Source organism: Rousettus aegyptiacus, unplaced genomic scaffold, assembly GCF_014176215.1.
Source record: "Rousettus aegyptiacus isolate mRouAeg1 unplaced genomic scaffold, mRouAeg1.p scaffold_m13_p_3, whole genome shotgun sequence".
In the NCBI taxonomy this organism is placed as follows: Eukaryota; Metazoa; Chordata; class Mammalia; order Chiroptera; family Pteropodidae; genus Rousettus; species Rousettus aegyptiacus.
In genome coordinates, this window is record NW_023416306.1 from 3,078,012 (window position 1) to 3,100,276 (window position 22,265).

The 22,265-nt window shown below is 57.4% G+C and overlaps 1 protein-coding gene across 1 annotated transcript in view; it reads left to right on the forward strand.

Moving 5' to 3' along the window:
- The window catches only part of DDX31 (DEAD-box helicase 31), a 64,081-nt gene that overhangs the window by 38,248 nt on the left and 3,568 nt on the right, over window positions 1-22,265 (forward strand). The window contains exons 18-19 of the mRNA XM_016133889.2: window positions 4,724-4,835; window positions 10,211-10,379. Coding sequence (XP_015989375.2) covers window positions 4,724-4,835; window positions 10,211-10,379 — 281 coding nt within the window. The remainder of the gene's footprint in view (window positions 1-4,723; window positions 4,836-10,210; window positions 10,380-22,265) is intronic.

Genomic DNA, 22,265 nt, shown 5'->3' on the forward strand with positions numbered 1-22,265 from the left:
AATAAATGGTTTCACAGCAGAGTTCCCTGTGAGTCAGAAAAGCGATTAAAGACTCAGTTGGTCAACAAGTTATTTTAAGCGATATTTCACATAAAACAACCCAGCCACCTTGGACTCTGGGCCGGCCTTGTCAGCAGTTTCTTGTCGAGGGAATTGACCAGTAACGAGGCAGACACTCCTTGGTCTTGGTGCCCGTCTGTTCATCTTCATGAGGCGATTGCAGATTCTAGTTGGGGGGTTTTCAGGGTTCCCACAGATGCTTCATCATGGCCCAGGACAGCTGCGTGGGATAGGCAGGAGCCCCTGGGGACCATGTGAGGGGGCCATGTAGCACAGCGGTTAGGGACGTGGCCTCTGGGTGAGACTCCGAACGTCACTTCCCAGCTGTGGGACTTTGAGCGAGTCCTGGGCCTTCCTCGGCCTCAGTTTCTTCACGTGCAAAATCGAGTCAATAATAATAGCCTTCTTCTGTAAGGACGCTGGAGAGCTGTGTAAGAAATAACCCGGAAGCCCCAGTGCAGGTACCGAAGGGCGTTTTGTTGTTATCGTTGCTGATCATTGTTTTCATATCAGTTGGCACCAGTTAGAGCCCAGACTCCCCAGTGTGAAGCCCAGCGCCTCTTGCTGTGTCACCATAAGTGGGACCTGGCTACTCTCCAGACACGAACAAGCCGTAAGGTTACAAAACGAGGCAGTAAAGGTTTGAGCAAATCAAGTCTGTGCTCGCGTTGCTTCTGGGCCGGCTTCGGAGTCGGCGTTTATCCCTTGGGCGCAGGTCGCGGTGTACACAGCACAGTTTCGGGGGGCCTGGCGGGGCGTGGACCCCCCTTGAGGGACGGTCCCCTGGAGAGGGAGCAGAGCAGCTGCAGTTCTCGCTGCCCCTTTAGAGCCAGCCACAGACTTAGCCTCTGCCCGTGGAGACCTCGCCTTGGCCGGAGGGCAGCCCTGCAGACTTGCTGAGGCTGGAGGGGCCGTCACAGCTCGCAGGGAGGGCTGGGCCCAGGGTCACACAGACCTGAGTTTGAGTCCTTGCTTCACAGCCGGTAGTACGGCACCGTGGGCCAGTTGTCTTCGCCCAGCCTCAGTTTCCCCAGCTGTAAATGCGGGAACGAGAGTGCCCACCTTGTAGGGCTGTGTGAGGTGTGGGCAGAAGGAGGCGTGATGTGCTCTGCACTCTTCCGGGCTTCGAGGGATGTGGAAGGATAGAATGTTTTCATGTCTTTAAGGTTTTGTGATCTCTGGTTTTAAAAAAAGAAAAAATGCTAAGCAAGGGTGGGCTCTCACTGACCCCGAAACATCTGCGTAACGTAGCTAAATTAATCACAGTAGGCTCTAGATGTCATGGCGATGAAAACCTGACTCGGACCAAACTTAACTTTAATTCAGAGGACAAAGAAAACCTAAACTAAATGGACACGTATTTATACAGCCCGAGAGGGGGCTTTCCGTGCGTGACCCACGTGGGTAGTGGAAGGGATGATGTAGGCACTGGCTGCAGCCTTTGCTTCTGTGTCCCCCAAGGCGCGCAGTGTGATTTGCCGTCCCCGGTTTGGGCAGCTCTGTGGCACAGGCGCCGAGTGTGGGCTGCGTGGCGGGGCCGTCCGCGCGTACCGCCAGACGGCCCGTTACGCCGTCCCTCCTCGGCCAGCCTGGTGGAGGTCCACTGTAAACGGTCGTGGGCTCCTGCGAGCAGAAGGAAAGCTAGCGAAGCATCTGTAAAATGTATATTTCATGTTCAGGTGTATGAAACATGCATAGCTACGCCTGGGTGTGCGAATGTTCACCCACCTACAAAGAGAATAAATTTGATCTTTCAACTTTTACTGGAAAGCACTCAGAAGGTTCCAGGGACTGTGGGAGTGAAACTCAGCTTGGCAACAAAGTGATTAAAACGAAGTCTTTTCATTTAGTTTTAAAATACCTTGGAAGTTAGCAATACCAAGATGTGTGCATCGCCCCCCCCCACCCCCCAAAAAAAGCCTTTCTCCTCCATCACCGCTCCTGCTTAAAACTTGACAACAAAAGCAGTCCAGGGTGGTTACCTTAAACTCATCTGCTGCTACTTGATAGGTGTGAAATTTTTATCTTTGGGGTACACACACACACACACACACACACACGTTTTTCCTGTAAATTCTTTTGTTCTTGAAATACGCCAGGAAACTTATCCTAACAAAAAACTGTCACCGGCATTGCAAAACATTAAAATTAAAATGAGATCACTAGCCCTTAGCTTAGTTCTTTGTGATCTAAGATCAGTAGGGTCTTAGAGACAAAGGATGTTCACTGCACAGACTGATGAAATGTATTTTTCTCAACTGCCTGTGGCCCTGTGGTTCCAGGCTGGCTTCATTAACCAGTGCTGGATCTCCGCATCTTTGAGGGGTGCGAGCCAGTCCTGCAGGGGGTTCGCGTGCCCTCCGGGCCCTGACCCCCTCATTATGGGAGCAGTTTACCTGTCTGGGGCTGAGCTGACGCGTGTAACTCTGCCCCCTCTGTCTTCAGTTTAAATTTAGACTGTCCTCCCCAGAAGACAACTGAAAAATACCTCATTCGCTCTCAAGAGGGGCAATTTTAAAATAAAGAGTTTCGGGAAGCGGGGGCGGGGAGAGTAGACACGCTTTTTCCTATGTTTTCTGTCATTAACTTTTTCTCATATTTTTACTAAAACTGACCTCATCATTGCAGACATGCGAACCTAGTTTTAACACCTTTTTCTACATATCTCGCTTGTATACACACTCACATTTTATATGTATGTGTGTATATGTAATATTTTTTTTTTTTTTTTTTGGCTGGGAAGAAAAGATGCCTCATTTTGAAACCTAAAGGGGGGAATAAGAAAAGCCCTTTGTAATATATTGCCATATTATCACTAAATCCCCTGACAGTTGTGACACAGAAGCAAGTCACCTGTCACTTAAGCTTGAGGTCTCTTTAATTTTCTCCTGGAATTCGCACCAGGCTGTCTTTAATTTGAGGCCTTTATTGGAATTCTGAAACCTCTCTGCCTCCCTGGCTCTCAGATCTATTCTGAGAGCTGTTACAGAATGTATACAATAACCAACAGAGGGATTCGAGAGGGCTGGAGCTGTGTTTACTTAACACTCTAGAGGGATTTTTGTGCTTATTCGGTCCTGGCTGCCCGCTTTCAATATCGCTTTGACAACCATTCTGCCCTTCTCATTAATTTTAAACAGTTAAAACACGGGAAAAAGAGGGAAAAGTTTTCATTATTAAAGTGCTTTACTTTTTAATAACAGAGGATTCTGTCCGCCAGGGGAAAGGGCATCCTCGCTAATTTCACATTCATATTAAAAAAAAAAAAAAAAAAAAAAAAAAACCTCCCAGGAAAGGTGACAGTTGTGCCGCTGAGGTGGCTTAACGAAAGGAGGGCAGCAAAAAAAAAAAAAAAAAGTTTGCATTTCACATCAGTTAAGAGGGTGAAAAAATCCTTGTTAATGACAACAGCAAATGTCCACTTTCGTAACTCAGCACCTGAGTGACTTTTCTCTTGACATTTGAGTGGCTCAAACCCTGAGGGGGACCATGTACTGTGAAATCAGCCAGACTGTCATCAGCCAAGCAGGTAGCAGGAGTGATTTGACTAAACTAAAAACATCCTCAGCTTGTTAAGTCTCTATTAATACGGAGATGAATGTCGAGCGTTCGCTTCTCCCCGGCTTTGTCTCTCTGGCAGGTCGATGCCATGTCTGGGCCGGCACGCTCCGCCAGACGCAGGCATGCACCCCGTCCTCTGTGGGGGTGAAGGGCGCATGGGCTGGGCCTCACTGCCCCCCCCCCGGGGGACCTACGTGGGGTTTTTCGAGAGGGTAGGGAAAGCCTCAAGAGCACCCATTCAAAGAGTCGACACGTTAGCCAAGTCGGGTTGGAGAATCTGTCTTTTGCATCTCAGTTACATGTTCAGTAGAAAGCATTCATGTCCCATTAGATCCAGGAAGCAAAATCATTTGTTTTTAGCAGGATGTAAAGACAAGAAATCTCCAAGATGGTTAAAGGATGGAAAGGAAGTCATTTCTTATTAGTGTTTCCCATCCTCAGGGTCCTTCGTGCACATAGATGTTACTTCTCCCAGGGGCACGGTTTGCTGGGGAGGGCCCAGGCGCTCTTCCGGGTGCGGATTGCTGGACCAGCCAGCTTCTACGAGGGCCGTGCCAACTCAGCACAGGGATTCTGGGCCGAGAGGATGAATCCGAAACTCTGAAAGTCTGAACCTCCCTGGGAATGAGGAAGCGTGCTCCGAAGTTCAGAGCTGGGCCGCATGTTAGGCAGATCACCACGGGATGCTCTGAGACAGTACCTGCCAGAGTCCTGTCGTGGGTGTCAGGGAAGGGGGCAGGTTCCAGGCCTGCGCAGGAGACGCAAGATGCGTCTGGACAGCAGGTCCAGTGATGTTCTAAACGGACTTGGAAAACTGCGTCTAATGAACTCTGATTTTGAACGTAGTGATAAGAGGCCAGGAGGAACAGGAAGTAAATAAGCAGATAAACAGACCTGATCTGCTCCCCCACAAAGCCATCCTCTCTGCTGGGCTCAAGCATCTTTATCGCTCCCTTTTTCCCCGGTAATATTGAAGGGATTACCCTCGCTGGCCCCTGGGTGGTTACTGTGTGGTTTTACTGTTATTAAATCTGTGATAAACTGCTTCATTATTCCTGACTCTGACTCTGTCTCTCCTTTAATCCTTCCTTCACCCTCCCAGAAACCCCGTGCCTGCAGCCCCCAGGGGATCCGCGAGCGAGCCACGGTCTTGCAGACGGTGTTTGAAGATTACGTGCACTCCAGTGAGGAGACGGTCTCCTGGGCAAAGAAAGGTTGGTCACTTTCTTAGGTGACTGTGGACAGGTGGTCCAGCAGGGGGCGTCTTCCCGACCTCCACCCACACACCCCAGGCAGGTCGAGAGGCCAACCAGGGGTCTCCACTCACCAGCAAAAGCCTTCAATCTCTGTAATTCTGCAGGGTTTGGAGGCAGGCGCGGGAGGCTTTAAAGCGATATTAAGTGTTAATTTCATCCTTCCCCATGTTGCGCACAAACAAGGCTTTATCTGGGCTTCCTTCAGGACTAGGGCCGTGACCTGGCAACGTGGAACTTAGGGACCGTTTTTCCCTTTCTTTGAAAACTCGATAGAGATCGGCATGTCAGTGGACGTAGTGTAGCGAGAGAATCAGAGGTGAGGTGAGGGCTGGCGGCGATGGACCCGAGCAGGTCCGAGCTGAGGGCACGGAGGAAGGTGAGGAAGAAGCGTGCCGAGACGGGCACAGACCCTGCACGCAGGCCCCAGGACGCTCAGGAGAGGCTCAGGGGTCCAGACCCTTTACAGGGTACGTCGTCTCCTGGGATTACCAAGCACGAGGTGCAGAGCGTGGAGGGTGCGGCGAGTTGACGGCGAGCACGGTGTGTCTCCACTGGGGACGGTCTCATGCGTGCCCATGAGACTCCCGCCGTGTCGGGGGGCCCACGGTCCTTGCCGGGCGTTGCCTGCTGTTCTGAGACGAGCGCCCGGCCGGCTTACAACACAGCAGGTCCTCAGAGAGGCTCACTTTGTCCTGCATCGTCCGTGACGTCGCGATGTCGCAGGGACTTCGCTCCTGTCTGTGTCGGGCTGTGCTGGAACTGTTTCCGTTGTGTGCGGTTTTGCCTAAAGTCGCGGAACTTCTCCCCAGTGTTAAATGAGGGCGTACTGTGTCTGAACGCTACAGCATCTTTTTTTTTTTACGATTTGAAATTTTTTTTTTAGATCATTTAACAAATATGTATTATTCCAGGGGCCTGGATACATCAGAGATCAAACAGATAAAAATCTTCACCTTTCTAACATTCTAATTGGGGGATAGACAATGAGCATGACAAACGATAAATAAATTATATATAAATTAGTCTGTTAAAAGTCATCAGAACTGAAAAAAATAGAGCGGGGCAGGGAGGCACAGCGGGTGACAGGCAGGAACGCCTTTTACATAGAGGGTCAGAGGGAGCCCTTTTGTGAAGGTGACGCTTGAGCAAAAACCCAAAGGGGGTCAGGCACGTGGCTGTGGCAGAGGGCCCTCCGGGAAGCGGGACCAGCACGCAGGAAGGGGGGGCTGGGCAGAGGCGGGTCACGTCGAGTGGCCTTGTGGAGGCCGTCGAGACAGGTTACCCTGAGCGAAATGGGAGCCGTTGACGGGCTTGGGGCAGAGACGGGCGGTCTCACGGAGGCTTGGAAAGACCACCAGCTGCTGTAGGAGAACGGACGCGGGGCGAGGGTGAAGGCCAGGGCACGGGCCACGGGGCCTTCGTGGCCATCAGGAACTAGACGGTCAACGCGGGTCGTCAGCCAGTATGTCTGCGCACCTGTCGTGCTCCGCGGCACTCTGCGAGGGCAGTCCGTGGTTGTTGCCACACACAGGGACAAGTCGGAGGGAACTGTGCGAGGTGAAAGAAGCCCCAGCGTGTGCCCGTAACCGCTGGCGCGTGGTCCGCGTGTGGCCTTCTCGACTGGGGTCGGCGGCAGTCAGAAATCCTAGCGCTTCCCGGAGGTGAACTCAGCAGTTCCTAAGGGTTTTCCTAAGCACCTACCTTTCGAAAAGTGCTGGAACACGTCTCCCAAGAGGAATAGAATATTTGTCACAGCGCAACTTTTATGTAGAGTTCAGTCATTTGTTGAAAGGTAGGCAGACTCGGCTTGCAGCGCGGCGCGGTGCGTAACTAGGTGCCGTGCTGCAGGATTAGTAACAGAGCTGCAGCGCACAAGAATACATCGGACCCGCATCTTGGCGCTCGGTACAGCGGTATTTCGGACGTTCTGGGTGCTGCTAAGAGGAACTCGTCCTTCGAGGATGTGGTGTGGTGTGTTCCCTCATCCTCGTCAGCAGGCTCGGTAACACTGAGAAACAAGCAGAGGCGCCGATCCTCTTTGTCAAGGTCGGAGCGGGGCCACTTCCCTGACTCCCCGACCATCTCACGCTGGGAAGGAAATAGTGTATCCTTGTTCTTAACTGCTCGCTCACGTCCACGCCAGACCGCTGGTGGCCAGGGACAAACTGCCCGTGGTGGTCCTCAGCCACCCCACCCCACCGCAGATGTCAGCTCTTCCTTTCTCGTGTTTCTTAGGATTGCAAGTTCTGGGGGCCTTGGGGGGACACTCACATAACTGTCACCGTGAGCAGCTCTGGGACAGCGGCCCCGCCCGTAAGCGGGCGGTGTCTTTCGAGGTTCAGGTTTTGCGGGTGCAGATCTCCCGCTACTGGCTCGCCTCCCTTTTATGCCAGTTCAGAACCCACCTCATGAATAATTAACAAAGCAGCTGGTTTTTGCCTTTATGGCAGAAAATTAGTTGGAAACTGGGCCAAGTGCGCATTTGTTTTTCTTTAGCATTTTCTGACCCAGTCATTGCTGATAACCAGCGCTTAATTGTTGTCAGTTTGCAGGAGCAGTTACTCCTTTTTTCTCTCATTTCTTGCATCTTTTTAGCCAGAGATTCAAGTGGTAAAAAATTGTGGTAACACAGCTTGGAACAAAAATTTAAGAAAGTGGGGTCTTTCACCTGCAAAGACCTCTCCTCAGGTTTGTGCCTGTCCACGCCAGGTCCCCGCAAAGAGCCGGGGCTGCACGTGCAGTTGTGCCTGGCTTGGAAGGGCTGCTTCTCAGAGTCGAGAAAGCCCAGACCACCGGTGACAAGTCAGCCCTCTGCCCTCAGTGTGATCAAAGGCGGGCCGGGCCCTGGGCCCGCTGCTTTGTCTCTGAGAGAATGATAACGAGCCACCTCCTGTCCCACCTCCTTTGGGTAGTTGTCACCGTCGACGTGTCAGGTTGGGGGGCGCACGTCCCTTTACTCTGGACGGACGTGGCTCTTCGGGGGCAGCCGGGGCTGGGACGAGCAGGAGTGTCTGCCCCTTTCATGATGGAGTTCTCCTTTCTCCCGCCTCGACCCTAAGCACTTCCTGATCACTTGCCCAAGAATAGATTTGATTTCAATTTTAAATCTAATTAAAAGTAGATTTCCCTTAATTCATCTACCTTCTGGCTCGGAAATAGAAGCGAGCGGCTGCGGCGTGCTCCCTCTAACTGGCCGCAGCTCCACGCGTCACCCCGAATAAACTGCTCCCATTGCTGCTCCGCTTTCCGCTCGTCCTGGCCCCTCGGCCCCTGTTCCTTCTGCACGTTCCTGCCGCCTCCCGCACGAGCCACTCCCTGCCCCCGGAAGGTCCTGCGGACAGCTGCGGCCGCATCCGAAATTCCCGCTTCTCTGCACCACCCGCATGTGGGCGTCCGTGGGAGGGTCCGAGGACAACCCACGTCGCCATTCCCCGTGACACAGCAGCCTTGAGGACAAGCAGGTTTAGTAAAATCACGCAGTACAAAATGCCGCCCAGCCAGTTGTCGAAAGAGAGAGAAAACACCCTGCCGTCCTCGGCAAACCCCTGATCCCTGTCACGCTGCGCGCTGGGCGCCTGCGTCCCAGGGGATGGAGGCTCTCCGCCCTCGGCTCTTAGGGGTGCTGTGGAGACGAGGCGGAAGCGGGGAGCTAGTCTGCCCCAGCAGAGGAGAGGGGTGAATGAGGAGGCCCGAGCCAGCCTTTGGGTAACAGATTTTAAAAGTGCACATTCTTTTCATTTGTTTGGCTTGACTTGGCCTGGTGTGATTTTGGTCTGGGGAAGTAAAGGGAGCAGACGAGGAGAGGCCTGGGTTTCCCGGGCCGTGGTAGGTACAGGGCTTCCCTCCCCGAGGGCTCGACCGTGTGCGGCTGGGTGTCTGGAAGCCTGGTGTCAGGACCCCAGACAGCACAGACCACTTGGAGTGTTACAGATTTTCCTTGAAAAAGCAGCTAGTCCCCAGTTATTAAAAAAGAGAGCAAGCACGGATGTGGGGGGGTGCGGGGGAGTTGCCTCGGTTATTATTTCTCATCGATTGGGAAAAGAAGTTCACTTTGTTCAGTAAATAGAGCTTTGATGGATTCCCAGGATCCTTCCAGGATCTGAGCTGCTAAAATGACACTTTTTATTACTGTTCATAAACGCCGATCTCCAGGTGCTGCTGGGGTTTTACGTGTAAGCTGTGGGCAAACTTGCCAGTCCAGTGGCTCAACGGGCGAGGGTGAGAGAGGCTGGCATTTAGTGCCTCCTCCCATCGGCCCCTGCGGCGGCAGGAGAGCAGGGCTGGGGAGCAGAGCGGGCCGCGACGGGCGGGGCGCTCTTCAGGGCCGTCCCTTCCGCCCCGTTGGCGAGGAGAGGGCAGACGCTTGTTTTCATGGTCCTTGCAAGATACTCACGGGGAGCCGCCCTCGGGAGACTCTTTCCCCGAGAAATGCACGGGAAGGCAGGCGACAGCCGCCCACCTGGCCAGCATCGGGTCCAGAGCAGGAACCTTTTGCTTAATTTTAAAATAGACTGCAATTCTCGAGGTAGAATGTTCAATAAATGCCTTTAAACTGTTAGCAGTCTTCAAGGGAAGAACGGTTTCGTGGACTATTTTAGAAATTTAATAATCTTCTTTCTCCTTTTTAAAGTTCTGTTTCCTCTCATGCATTTTTTTTGAATGGGTAGGAAGAACCGTAACCGTCAATCCTGGATACTTTAGTTTGGTTTTAAGCTCACGAGAGTACACAGAGAGCTGGTGTTGGCGATTTCTCTGCGCCGGGGCGGGGCTCGTGGCTCGGGGCTCGTGGCGGAGGCTGCATTTACAGGAACGCCAGTCATGACAAACGTGAGGACAGTCACAAAGCCCTCCGAACTTTTTGAATTGTGTAATATTCCCATGCATCAATCATCCAAAAATAAACTTTAGTTAGGAAATTTTTTCCTAATGATTTAATTTTTCATAAGAAAATGAAATCTCAGTCTCCTGATCGCTCTCTGCAGTCCAGTCACACAGTGAGCGTTTGCCAGATCCCTGCTCGGTGCCAGGTACCGCGCTAGGCCCCAGGGCTGAGGAAGAGAACAGGGCCCTGTCCTCCGGGATTGCTACAAGCTACACAGCAGAGTGCGAACTCATGCTGTGTTTATTCAGGTGATAATTAGGGCCGATAGGGTTTCTGTTTGTGTTTTGAGGAATTACAAAGTAAGTGTAGGTGGAGTGGCTGGTGAACGGGGTGCTGCCTGGCTGAGTGCTGTCGTCACCTGGGAGGCGAGCTGCGCAGGACAGGCACCCGGCTGGGGCGCGCCTGGCGCTCCGCGGCCCTGACGGCCTCCCGCACCTCGCTTCCCTTCCAGCCCTGCAGTCCTTCATCCGCGCCTACACCACCTACCCCCGGGAGCTGAAGCACATCTTCCACGTTCGCTTGCTCCACCTCGGCCACGTGGCGAAGAGCTTCGGGCTGAGAGATGCCCCCCAAAATCTTGGCGTCTCGGCCGTGAAGAAGAAGAAAGCCACCCCGAAAAGGTAAGACGAGCCGACTTTGTCCTGGGGCGCGTGGCCGGGAGGCGAGCGGGGGCGGCGGGCCCTGCTCTGACCCGCAGAAGCGGCCGGTGCGGCCGGCCCCGCGAGCAGTGTCGCCTCCCGGCTTCGATTCCTGTGGCGAGTGATCATCAGCATCTGCCATTCCTTTCAACATAATAAGGGGAAACGAGGGACAATAACTGGTGGCCACGTTCGTAAGGCGCCGGTGGTGTCCCCCGTCGGGTCCAGGGGTGGCGGGGAGCCGCGGAGCGGCAAGGACGTGTTGGGCCGTCTTCACTGCCCACCAGCGGAGTAGCTCTGGACTTGCCCCAGGAGGAGCGTCACCCTGGGAAGCTCTGGGACTTGTACAAAGACTGATGCTGTGTCGCGTGTAATTCACGCCGGCGGGCGGCCTCCTCTCTCCAGAGGACGTCGGAGGGGCTCTCTGCTTCCTCTCCCGCGGGCTGGCCCCCAGCCCCGCGTGTCGCTCTCCCTGGTGCCCACACGCGTCTCCCTCCTGGTCCCCCTCCCCCAAATAGCACGGTCACATCCGGCCGGGGAGCCCAGCGAGGGGGTCAGCGCGAGGAGCGTCGCCCGTGGCCTGGGCACTGGGCTCCGGGTCCATCGCACTTTCTGGGGGTCCCGGGATGATTTCGTCAGCAAAGTGTGTCAGAGCTTTTCTTTTTCTCCTCGGAGACGGTGTTCTCCTAGGCCGGGCCCAGCCCCGGCAGGGACCGGGGGACGTGGGTTCCGCACGGCTTTTGCAGGGGTCTCGGCGCGACAGCCACTGTTGCTTTTTGCGGCATGCCGGGCAGTAAGGATGCGTCGAGCAGGCGTTTGGGGCACTGAACCCTGAGTGCTCTGGGCAGCTCGTGACTCCTCGTCGCACGCCCTCCTCTTTGCACGTGAACCCAGTGCCGGGGTACACGTGTCCTTCACGTCTGCAGCGAATCTGTGGGCGGCGCCTGCCTCCGCGTGCCCCAGCGCAGTTCTGGTCTGGCTCACTCGTCGGCCTCGTCAGGGCCCAGTTTCTCTGGTGTACAATGACAGCGTGGGAAAATGACCGTTGGTCTTGAATTTGGGCCCTTGGACTTCAGAGTCTGATGTGAGCTGTGAATTGGACCATGTTTTCGCTTCCTTCTCAGATCCTCAGTTTCCTCAGCTATAAAAGGGAGAAGAAAATTTATGTGTTTAGCAACTTCAGAAGGTTGTTCTCAGAGTCACAATTAGGTATCACAGGGAAACGTGCCTTGCGAACCTCGAAGGTCGCTGGGTGAAGCACCTTGGGACACAGAGCTGGAAGCCAGGTGCAGCGTGGTTCCAGAGTGTCCGGCCTGGCTGTCCGGGGACCTGGCACCTACAGGGCTCTTCGTGATGGACAAAATCTTGCCTGATTCTGATTCCGATCTTGGAATTTTATGATTCCTGATCGTTTCCTTGTGTGAATAGCTCTCGCGTGGGACGGTGCCCGTGATTCTGCGAGGCGGGTGCTTCCCCGCATGCCGCAGTCTCACCGTGCCCCGGGGAGACCGGGGCGCACCCGCCCAGGCTTCTTCCAGGCGGGTCAGAGGCGCGGAGCACCGCCTGCTGCCACGCCGCCTGTGCTGGGCGGGCTGCAGCCAGGCCGCGCCGCCCGCCCTCTGCCAGCGCCCGGACCCGCCTGGGAGCGGTGGCCGTCCTCGGATTCGGGTGCTGGTGTCCGTGCCTGTTAACTCTGGTTTCCAGTGTGCGACCAGACCATGAGGCCTCCGATCAGGCCTGAGAGTGGCCTCCCAGTTATCTGGAAGCCTGACCATCCTGTCCCCATCTCTTTTGAGAGGGTGGGACTGTCCCTGCTGGGTACAGAAACACAGATTTTGTTGATCGCTGTCCCTCCAGACAGGTGCACTCCCAACACTTTACTGTTCGCAGATGACCCGCTCGCGACTGGGACTTCGTTAGCAAGTGATGCTCCGGATAGCAGCCCTTCTACCGGGCGTCTGCAGCCCTTCCCCGGTCCAGGAAAGCAGAGTGGGAGGCCGGGAGGCGGTCGGGGGGCCACTTGCAGCCAGCATTGTCCCTACCTTGAGAAGCCACTAGGGAGAGGGCAAGCCGCCGCCGCCTCCTGCTCTGCTGGCCCTCGCGAGCAGATGGGCACCAGGACGACAGTGCCCGTGCGAGCAGGGACTTAACGGGCTTTATTTGGGGAAGAATGGGCTGATTAGCCGATAAAGAGCATGTAAGATGGCATGGGGCAGCCTTTGATGTCTGGCGGGCGCGGCAGGGAGCCTGCGGTGAGTGACAGCAGTGTGTCACAGGATTACTCCGCCCGGGACAATGCCGCTCACTGTTCTTGCCATGTCACCACTCTGTTACAGCTACTTTTCCCGTTGTTACGCCCTTCTTCGGAAGGCCCGTCTCCCCACACGCCTTCCACTCTCCCGCCCGCTGCCGCCTCGCCGACGCAGACGGCACCAGGGTACAGTAGCTCCCTCCTTTCATGTGGGCGACTCTCGTCACTCCTGGAGGAAGAATGACTTCGCAGCTAATCTGCACAGGGACCGTATAATTGTGGTCAGGGTCGGCGGCAGAGAAGGCTCGACAGATTTTCCACACCTCGGTCGGGGCCGCAGCGAATGCCGGTCGCTGCTTTTTGAGGGCTGGAAAGAAAAGTCCGTGAAACCCCACAAGTGCGGAGAGGGCGCCGTGGCCGCCGTGATTGTTCTGAGCCGAGGCGCCGCTGAAACCCATCTGTCCAGAAAGAGAATGGGTTCCTTATGTCTCGTGTGGGGGACGATATAATAGCGCTCGGTTCCCCCAAATAATTCTGCATTCCGCTTTATGCCTAAAATGATTATATGTGGTTTAATTTATGCCTAGAATAATTCTGTGTGGCTTGCCAAACTCTGATGCAGACCAAATCCGCCAGCCCCTTAGCGGAGGCCCGCCTCACCTGCCGTCTGGAGGAGGGGGCGTGCAGCCGGCGCTCGGGCGCAGCGGGGGCGGCGGGATTGGGGGGCTGTCAGGCACTTCCATGCAGCAACGGGATTTTTGTCGCGTCTCTATGCCTTTGTGCCTTTACTCGACCACTTTTAAGGGGAGGGAAATGAGTGGTTAATGTTCCCCAATGAGACCTTAGTCACCAGGCCTCTGCCTGTCCAGCCCTCGGACGTGAAAGGGGGCACTGAACGCCTTCCCCAGCCCGCAGACACACAGCCCCCGCCCCAGACCCTGCACCTGCGTTCACGCAGGGAGCTGGTGCTGTTGGTAAAATATTGAACGTCCCCTCAGCAACACTGTCGTGAACACAGCGTTTCCCTCTCGTGAAACGAAGCTCTGATTTTGAAACTGCGGAGATTCGGCAGACTCTGGATGTGCCTTCCAGAACATCCGCCTTCCCAGGAGAAGCTGGGACCCAGCAGTGTCTGCCACGAGAGGGCACAGTTGCCTCCTTCGGCCGGGCGTGGCCGGCTGGCTGGCCGTCTAGGCCATAACACACGTGAGCAGCACACGTCCAGGAGAGCGAGCGGGCACGACCTCATCTGCGACACTCTGTGGACGGTGGTTCGAGAATGCAGGAAGAAACCGACGTGACAATGATGCAAGAGTGAGCCTGCTGTCTGCCACCCTCACCTCCTGAGAATTACGTGCTGTGGCCACAGAAACTCCCTGTTCGCCACAAACGATCTGGTCTGTAGCTGCCTAAGGCTGCTCTGACTCTAGCTTCTGCCGTCTGTGTCCTTCTGGAGTCCCTCATGCCTAGAAACACCCGGGACGTCTTCCTCATCGGCAGTTTGGTCATTTCGCTCCCCTGTTCTTGGCTCCCTCCTTTTAAAACTAGTAGAAGAACAAAAATCTGAAGTGTCGACTAGTCTTAGATACAGTTTTAGTTGTAAACATTTTCTCAAACCAGCCTAGCTACAGTGTTTCCCAGCAGTTTCTGTCAAACAGGTAAACAGTGTAAGATTAGGGAGCTCACATCCCTCAGTGCTTCCGAGATGCAGGTGTGCCCGGTTAGTGCTCAGCCGTGACCACGGTAGTAAGGGGGTGCCAGGAGCCTGCGCCCCACATCTGATCTCCCACACAGCCGAGCCCTGCAGAGCCTCTGGTACCCCACAGCTCTAGAGCGTGTTCCCTACAGGGAGTAGACGTCCTCACAGGGTCACACTGTCCAGACTTCTCGTGTGAATCACAAATGATTCTGCCGTCTGTGTCACCAAAGTTCAAAGTAGAGGTTTTGCAAAGCTCCATTTTCGGCCTCTGTCACCTTCGAAGGCCTTTGCCGCGTCGGTGTCTGGGACCTGCACCTTCGCTGGTTGGACAACTGAACTAACCAGGAGGAGTTTCCGTGTCGCGTGGTCATGCGCACCCCGCTGGCCGTCGCCCCTGCCCCGCCTTGGTTCTAAAAGCCGACAATGGGAGTCTGGGTTTGATGCACACGAGTCTGGGTTAAATCACCTGTTCTGGGTGCCCTTGGACAAGCGACTCCGCCTCTGTACCCCAGTCCCCTCACCTCTTAGATGAGGGCGCTGCAGCCTCCCAGTGTGGTCGAGGGGCTCAGACACGAGCGTGTGAAGTCGGGTGTCTGGAACACACGAGCATGGAGCGCTTGTCGATAAGTGACCACAGCGATGATCATGTTCTTCCCCGGCCGCCTGGTGCTCGTAAGTGTCCCTGGAATAGTCAGTGTGTTACCCATTCGTCTCTTCGTGCCATGAACCTCTCTCACCAGGGGGATCCCCGAGCGCAGGCCCGTCCGGCCCAGGGCCGGAAGGAGCGCCCGCCTGCGGTGTACGCAGTGCGGACAGCCGCCCTGACGTCGCTCAGTGAGCTGAAGGCGAACTCGCAGTCCTGCCCACTGCGCAGTGTTCTCGGTTTCGTGGAGCTCGTGATTCTGTAAAAAGGCAGATGGGCCAACGGGAGATCAGGGGCTGGACGAAGGCCGTCTGGGGCCCACCCCGCAGGCCACCCACGTGCCCGTCGGCTCCCTCCTCGCTCTGTCCGCAGCGGCCCTCAGCCCTGTGGGCCCCTCTGGCCTCTGCAAAGCCGGCTCTTTCCTTAGCTTCGCAAACCTGTCTTCACGGCTGGCCGCTCTTGGCCCCGCCATCCTGTGGACTCTGGACCCCCCGTGGCCATGTGTCTCCACCCCTCCCCCATCCTGCTCTTTCCTCAAACCCGAGTTTCAGCGACGGCTCATTACCATGATGATCAAGGTGGCGACAGTGGCTCGCTCTCCCAAGGCCACGTGGCCCGGCCATGCCGCCCTTGCAGCCTCATCCGTCCTCAGGGCCCTCGCCCGAGCGCCCATGGGCCCGGGCCTCTCCTCCTGCTCTCCCCCCTGTGGTCCCCGTCACTTCTGTGAGGACGTCGTCTCTGACCCAGGCCGACGCCCCACCCCTCCGCTCGCCGCACGCGGCCACCAGAGCAGCGTTACGTCCTCCGCCGTGCTGTTTGTAGCATGGCTCATGTCTGCATCCGCGAACGTAGCTCGGCGTGGACACTGTCTGGTGCTTCTCAGCACCTCCCCAGCGTGGTGCTCAGGAAACACATCTGAACAGATAGGCGAGAACCAGAAGATTCTCTGATTCCGAGAGGAAGAGCGTGAGGGAAGGAAAGTGTAAAGGAATCATTCTGATGTGAAAAGGGGGTGAACCCCACACACAAGCCCTGTTGGGTGGGGCACTCGCCTTTCAGAATCCCCTGTTCCGCAGACCCGCCAGTCTGCCCTGGAGAGTAGGCATGGGACCGCCTTCCTCTTGGCATCAAAGCAGAGTCCCCATGCAGGACTGAGCCTCCACTGTTCCCCAACGTCACCGATGGCGGAGGCCTGGGGATCAGGACTGGAGGTGAACGGTTCGGGTCGGGGTCTGCACCCCACCCAGACGCGGCCCGAGCAGCCATCTGGAGGGAGCGTCAGGTCACTCAGCCTCAGCCCGAAGACCAGAGGGAAACAGGACCACCAGCCGCGGCCGTGCGGACAGACGTACGCGTCTCGTGAGCAGGGGGGTGACGTCTGCTCTCGGAGTCTGCTGGGGGCTGGGTAAGAATCCACTGGCCCGGGCCCTACAGGAGACCTTGGTTCAGTGAAGTCAAGCCATGAAGAGTGAGGTGGATGTGATCGTGAACTTGACTTCCAAATCTCAAAAACCGAGACCCGAGTTCCACCCCTGGGAACCTGAAAGCATGTGGCCTTCGGAGCAGCTGATGGGGTGTCGTCCTCAGCCCGGGAGGCCGGCCAGGTGCTGGGCTCGGGTGTCCGGTTTCGAGTGAGTTAGGGGGGAACTTGTGATACGCGGGCGTGGGGCCCGGGCAGGCCGCGTGGACCGTCGGCGAGCATGTTCTGCTGGCCTCTGATAGGACGGGAGACCGGACGTCCACCCTGGGTCTTCCGCAGCATTCGCACCAGGGGAAGCGTCCAGATGGACAAGGGATGGGGAGAGTGCCGTGGGAGGCGCTGGGTCTTTCTGGGTGGAGGGCACCCCGCAGAGCCGGCCCTCGGGGCCACCGTCCGCGACGCCTTGTTGGCTGAGTTCGTCCACCCGTCACACCCACAGGCGGCTCCACTGGGTTGGCCGTGTGGGCTGCAGCCGGGGCTCGTCCGCCCTCCCCGCACACCCCGCGCGGCCCGCCCCCGCCCCGCGGTCCGGCACCATGGGCCCCGCTGTGCGGGCTTCGCCCCCGGCACCCTGTGCTCCCGGCTCTTTCCGCTGGCCTCTCGCCTCCGCCACTTCCTTTCCCGCCAGCACCAGGCAGGTGACCAGCTTCCTGCCTCTCTGTGGAGCGCACACACCTTCGTGCCCACTCGCTGACGAGGCGCTTAGGGGGCTCTCACAGGGACCCCGCGCTTCCTCCAGACCTGGTCACCTGCAGACGGCGGGACCCGCAGGCTATGCGTTGCCAGGCAGTCAGTCAGGGCAGACAGCAGAGAGCAGGAGCCCGGCCAGCCTCTCCCGGGAGGGTGTCACGAGGGCCACGTTCACGTTGGAGCCCCCAATCGTGGGAGCGGAAGACAGGCCGGCCCAGGCAGGTGGGAGCAGGCCTGCCCTTCGTCAGCGGGTCCCGGCGGAGCCCTTCCAGTTCACAGCAGTGGAGAACTTGAGAAAGAACGTGACGGTCCCCAGCTGTGTGTCCTCACTCTGATCTGTCCCCATGTTCCTTGGGTGCCGTTCCGAGCGGGCTGCCCCAGGCCAGAGCCCTTCCCTCTGGTCACCACTTGTGCACAATGACTCTAGGTCATCCTCACACGCCATCCTCAGCCCGAGGTCTTGATGGCTGAGGCGTAACGTCCTGACTGTCTAACAGTCAGGAAGGAGGGTGCAGTTTGAGGACCAGCGTCCGGGAGCAGCAGCGTGGGACTCTGCCTGTGGGTGGCGGCGGCAGCATCTCCCACGGGGGATCGTGTGTGCCCTTTACTGAGCCACGTCCACGTGCGTTACCTCGCTGAGACCTTGTCAGGCCGTGACCAAGGAGGATCTCCAGTGACCAGTGAGGAAGCGGGCGTTGCCCAGCCATGTGGCCCCAAGTCTGAGACCCTGGAGCCCACACTGGAGCACCCCTTGCCTCCTCGCATACCCCCTTTGGAAGCTTCTGGTTTCTAGAATCCATGTCCAGCATAGTACCAAGTATGCGAACCCTGTGAAGGACGTTTTTCTATGTGAATAGATAGTTCTCGTGGAACTCAGAGGCGTAAACTTGACTTGGGAGGGAGTGTACGTGGAAGGATCTGATTTGAAACTTGTAGAAGAGCAAACCCCAGAGCGGGCTGTCGCAGCTTTGCGTTCATGAGGCTCCATCTCTGAGAGGGGACGGTTGCAGGCAGGGTCCAGATGTGAGGTCACAGCCAGAGGCAGAGGGTGCGGCGAGGAATCCCGGGCGTGAGCCAGACATCCCCTGGCCTGACCCCGGCCCCGGCCCTCGCGGCAGCTAACTATAAAGTGGGGTGCAGCGGGGCTGCGTGGGCAACAGTGAACCCCCAGCATGGCACCACGGTGCTTCAGAAATGCAGTTTCCCCTCTGATCCAGGTAGAAAGCGCAAGCTTCCCAGGCTCCTGTGGGAGGCCCCCGCCCCGCCCGGCCTGCGGGGTCCTCCGTGGGGCCCCGGCTCAGGCCTCCCAGCAGCTTTCAGAGTGGATGGACCGTCGCCACTCCTGACGACGGGCCCAGGGCGGCCGCTTTCACTCTCCGCCCTCGGGCTCGTTTTCACTCGCTGGTCTCAGATTCGAATGCTGACCGTGTGCGGTTTGCAAACATAAAAATACAAGGTGGTGTCATCGTTGACCACAGCAGTCCCTGGTCCCCGCGCCAGCGCGCCAGCTGCGTGGTGACTCGCCTCGCCGCCTCTGCGTCTTCCGTCCCGTTAACAGCATTTAGCGAGGGCCTTGGCCACAGCACCGCGATAAGCGCGAAGAGGGGGGCGACCACCTCCGGGTGCGGCCGACGCTGGTGGCGAGGGTCGCGGGTGCCGCAGACGCGCGCCTGGCCTCCCCGGGTCCCCCCGTCGTCGTCGCCGCCCCCCCTCGCGGGCAGGCCGCGATGTGCCCCCGGCCTGCCGGGTCCAGATCCCCGGTCTGAACCGTGGCAGCTTCCCACACTGTTCACCCTGCGTCGCCCCGTGGCTCAGGGTGACGCGCGCCATCTGAAGCCCTGCCCGTGTGCCTGGCCGCGCAGCCCGGCCCCCGGGGCCCAGAGCGAGGCCTTGCAGGGGCCCGGCCGTCCCCTCTCCCCGCCGCGTGCGGCCCGGCCGCGTGGCCCGCCGGGTGCTCTGCCATCCAGTGCGTCAGCTCCGCTGTCCCCGCAGACCTCTGTTCATCTGCAGATGTGATAAACGTGCCTCCTGGTGCCGTCCCAGTGGCAGTAATCCTGTCAGCCAGGACAGGCCCGGGGGCTGAGCTCCGGGGCGCGCTGCTGGAATTCTGCCCGGAGCTCATCCGGCTCAGTCAGTCTTTTCAGGATCTGATCACGCCACTTTCAGAGACACTTGTTTCCCTGTCCACCTCACGCCCCTCCAGCTCAGCAGTAGTTCGCGGTGTTTTCACAGAGCGTTAGCATCGAGAAGGCACTGTCACGTGCCCTAGATCGTCGGCCTTCGCTCTCGCCCCGCACCTGTGTGGAGGCCCCGTGACGTGCGAGGAGCCTGCGGCCTTCAGCTAGGTGCAGGGCAGAGCTGGGCTTCCAGGCAGAGCCATCGGGCTTCCGGTACCCCGGCCCTCGCGACGCGGCCACCTGCCGGCGATGCCATACCTTAGTGCCAACGGGTCTTCATGCCGGCGTCTGGTGCTTGGACTAAATAATCTTAAAGTTCCACCGAGTCTGGGTCAGAGGCAGCTCTTCACTTTGGACTCCAGCCACCCCTGAGCGTTCTCGCTGCCCTGCGTTCCGCTGCGCGCGCCCTCAAGCCGCAAATTGGCCATGGTGGCGGCGGTGCGTGACCACCTGTGTGTGACCTGCGCTGCCTGGCGTGGCGCCCGCCGCACCCCGAGGCTCCGGCCGCTTCCGCTCCTCCCTGGGTCTTGTTCTTGGCCGTCAGGCAGACAGGGACAGGGACTTCTCATCCACCTCTGTCCACAGAGCCTCACCCGGGTCTTTTGCTGTGATGTCCGCAGCCCCAGTGGGGCTCGCCTCGGAGGGGGTGTGTTCTGGAGCCCCGGTGGGTTTGCGAGAGCTGAGGTGGTTTGATCCTAAGAAATCACAAGAAGGCGCCCCGGAAGCGCCCGCCCACCAGCCGCATCTCTGCCAAAACAGAATCCGGGGGTTAAAAAAGTCTTGATGCGATCGCTTTTCTCCTTCAGTGACCGTAAAAGGTTTGATAGCTGTTCTCTTTCCGAAGCTAAATTATCGTCCCAGGAGAGAGGACTCTTTACCCGAACTACTTTGTTGCCCCGGAGGGACCGCGCGTCGCGTTCTCCCCGGAGCTGTTTGTTGCTCTGCCGTCTGGGTACCGCCGCAGCCCGCGCAGGCACCGCGCCTCCACCGCCAGCCGCCTGTCTCCTGCCGGGATCACTCAGATCCCGGGCTTTTCTTCTAGTCTGGGGCCTGGCTGTCCCTGCAGAGCTCTTCCGGCCTCACCATGGCTCTGGGTCATTTGTTCATAAGCGGAATCTTTCAGACTAGAGAAGTAAATACCCGGTACCAGTCCTGCGTTTGTCTTAATCACACCACAGAGAAACATGCTTCACGAAAGCAGACCGACTGAGAGCGAAAGGCGGAGAGGATTTTAACAGGTAAAAGTGAAAGTAATGTTTCAGCATAGGACAAATTTCTGCCCTTTTTTCCTGACATGAAAATAGTTTTTATTTCTTATTATAGAAAGTACGTGTTCAGTGTAAAAATTCAGGAACTAGAGAAGCGTAGAGTCACCGTAAGCGCACGATGCAAGTTAACCTCGGTTCACGTACGCGCTTCGCACCTTCTCAGCGTGCACACATAGAGGGAGATTCGCGCGTGTGTGAGGAGACTGAACCAACGTCATTTCTTCAGCTTTTTTCACTCGTTGCCTCTTACCTTTAAGACGCGCTCTGTCAGAGTCCCAGAGTCCCCGGCCGCGCCGCCCCAGCACCCCGGGCCCGCGCCCTCATGGGCCGTCAGGTGCCCGGAACGTGGCGGCCGCACGCGGGGCGCCACGCGACTGCCAGGGGCGGCCACTCGGGTCGCGGCGCAGTTCACTGTCGGTTCCACCTGTCGTTTTCTGTTTTTTTTTCCCTTTTTATTTAAATCCGTCAATAGCCCGCGTAGTTGGCTTTTGCTTAGGTGCTGTTTTAATGTGTTGGGTGGGCTCCACGAACGTCCGCCTCCACCGTCGTCACCACCAGCTCTTTAAACGTAGCCCGCAGGCGGTCCGAGGTTCTGGACGTGCGTTTCGAGTCCTCAGGGTGGAGAGTTATTGCTTGGCGACCATCCTGGTAACTGGACAGCTCCTGGGAAGAAACAGGTACATTGTCCACATCCTGCCGTAAACCAAAGTAAAAGCTAGATGGGACGAAAGAGAGAGCGGACTTGAAAACATCTTCTTGACTATCTCTCGAATGCTAGGATGCAGAAGACCGTCCTGAACGTGACCCTAAAGCCGTGAAATGTAAAGTGTTGATGTGCTCAACGATACATAAATAAAATAAGACAAAGTGAAACTTTAAATTCTGTCCTGAAAAAGAGTGTCATTAACAGAAGCCCGTGTTGGAGTGCCTCTTGCCTGGGATGCGTGTCTGAGTTTAGCGATGAAGTTGGGAGAAGGTCCCGAGGCCTCTTCTCCAGGGGTCCTCCTGGCAAGCATGTCGGGCCACTGGTCAGGCCGCGGTTTGGCCTTAATGGCAGTGAGAGTGGCATCTGCGTGGCCTGCTGGGTGGTCCAGCCTGGGGCAGGGGGACTTTCTCAGCCTTCACTGCAAGGAGTTCCCGGGATTTAGATCGACTGATCTATTGCTTGCTAACCCCTTGGTGGACGCTCAGGACGCCCGCTGGGGAGGGGCTTGGGTATTCGGAGGCCGAGGAGGCCGAGCCCCTGGGAGGACCCGGCTCGGCGGGGGAAGGTTCTCAGCCTGGGCTGAGAACATGTCACCTTCCATCTGCTCGTGGCCTTTTCAGCTCTGGCCTCAGAACAAAGGAAAGGAGGCAGGGAGCTGGCCCAGGGAAAGGTGGGTCCCGTTGCGGTGGCTGCTGTGACAGCAGGGGGACCCCTGGCAGGTGGTCCCAGGACACTGCGTCCTGAGGTAGCGATCTGGCCCAGGGCCCCCAGGGGCTGCGTCTTCGGGCTCCGGTCCCGCGTTGGAGTGCTGTGGCCCCTCGCAGTTCGAACCCACATTGTTGATGGCGCAGCTCTGTTCCCCAGCGCAGTGGGGGTTCCCGGATGCAGAGGGCCACCAGGCCTGCAGGTTTTCAGCCGCCCCGGCGGTTGGCGCCCTGACCCGCATGTTGTTCA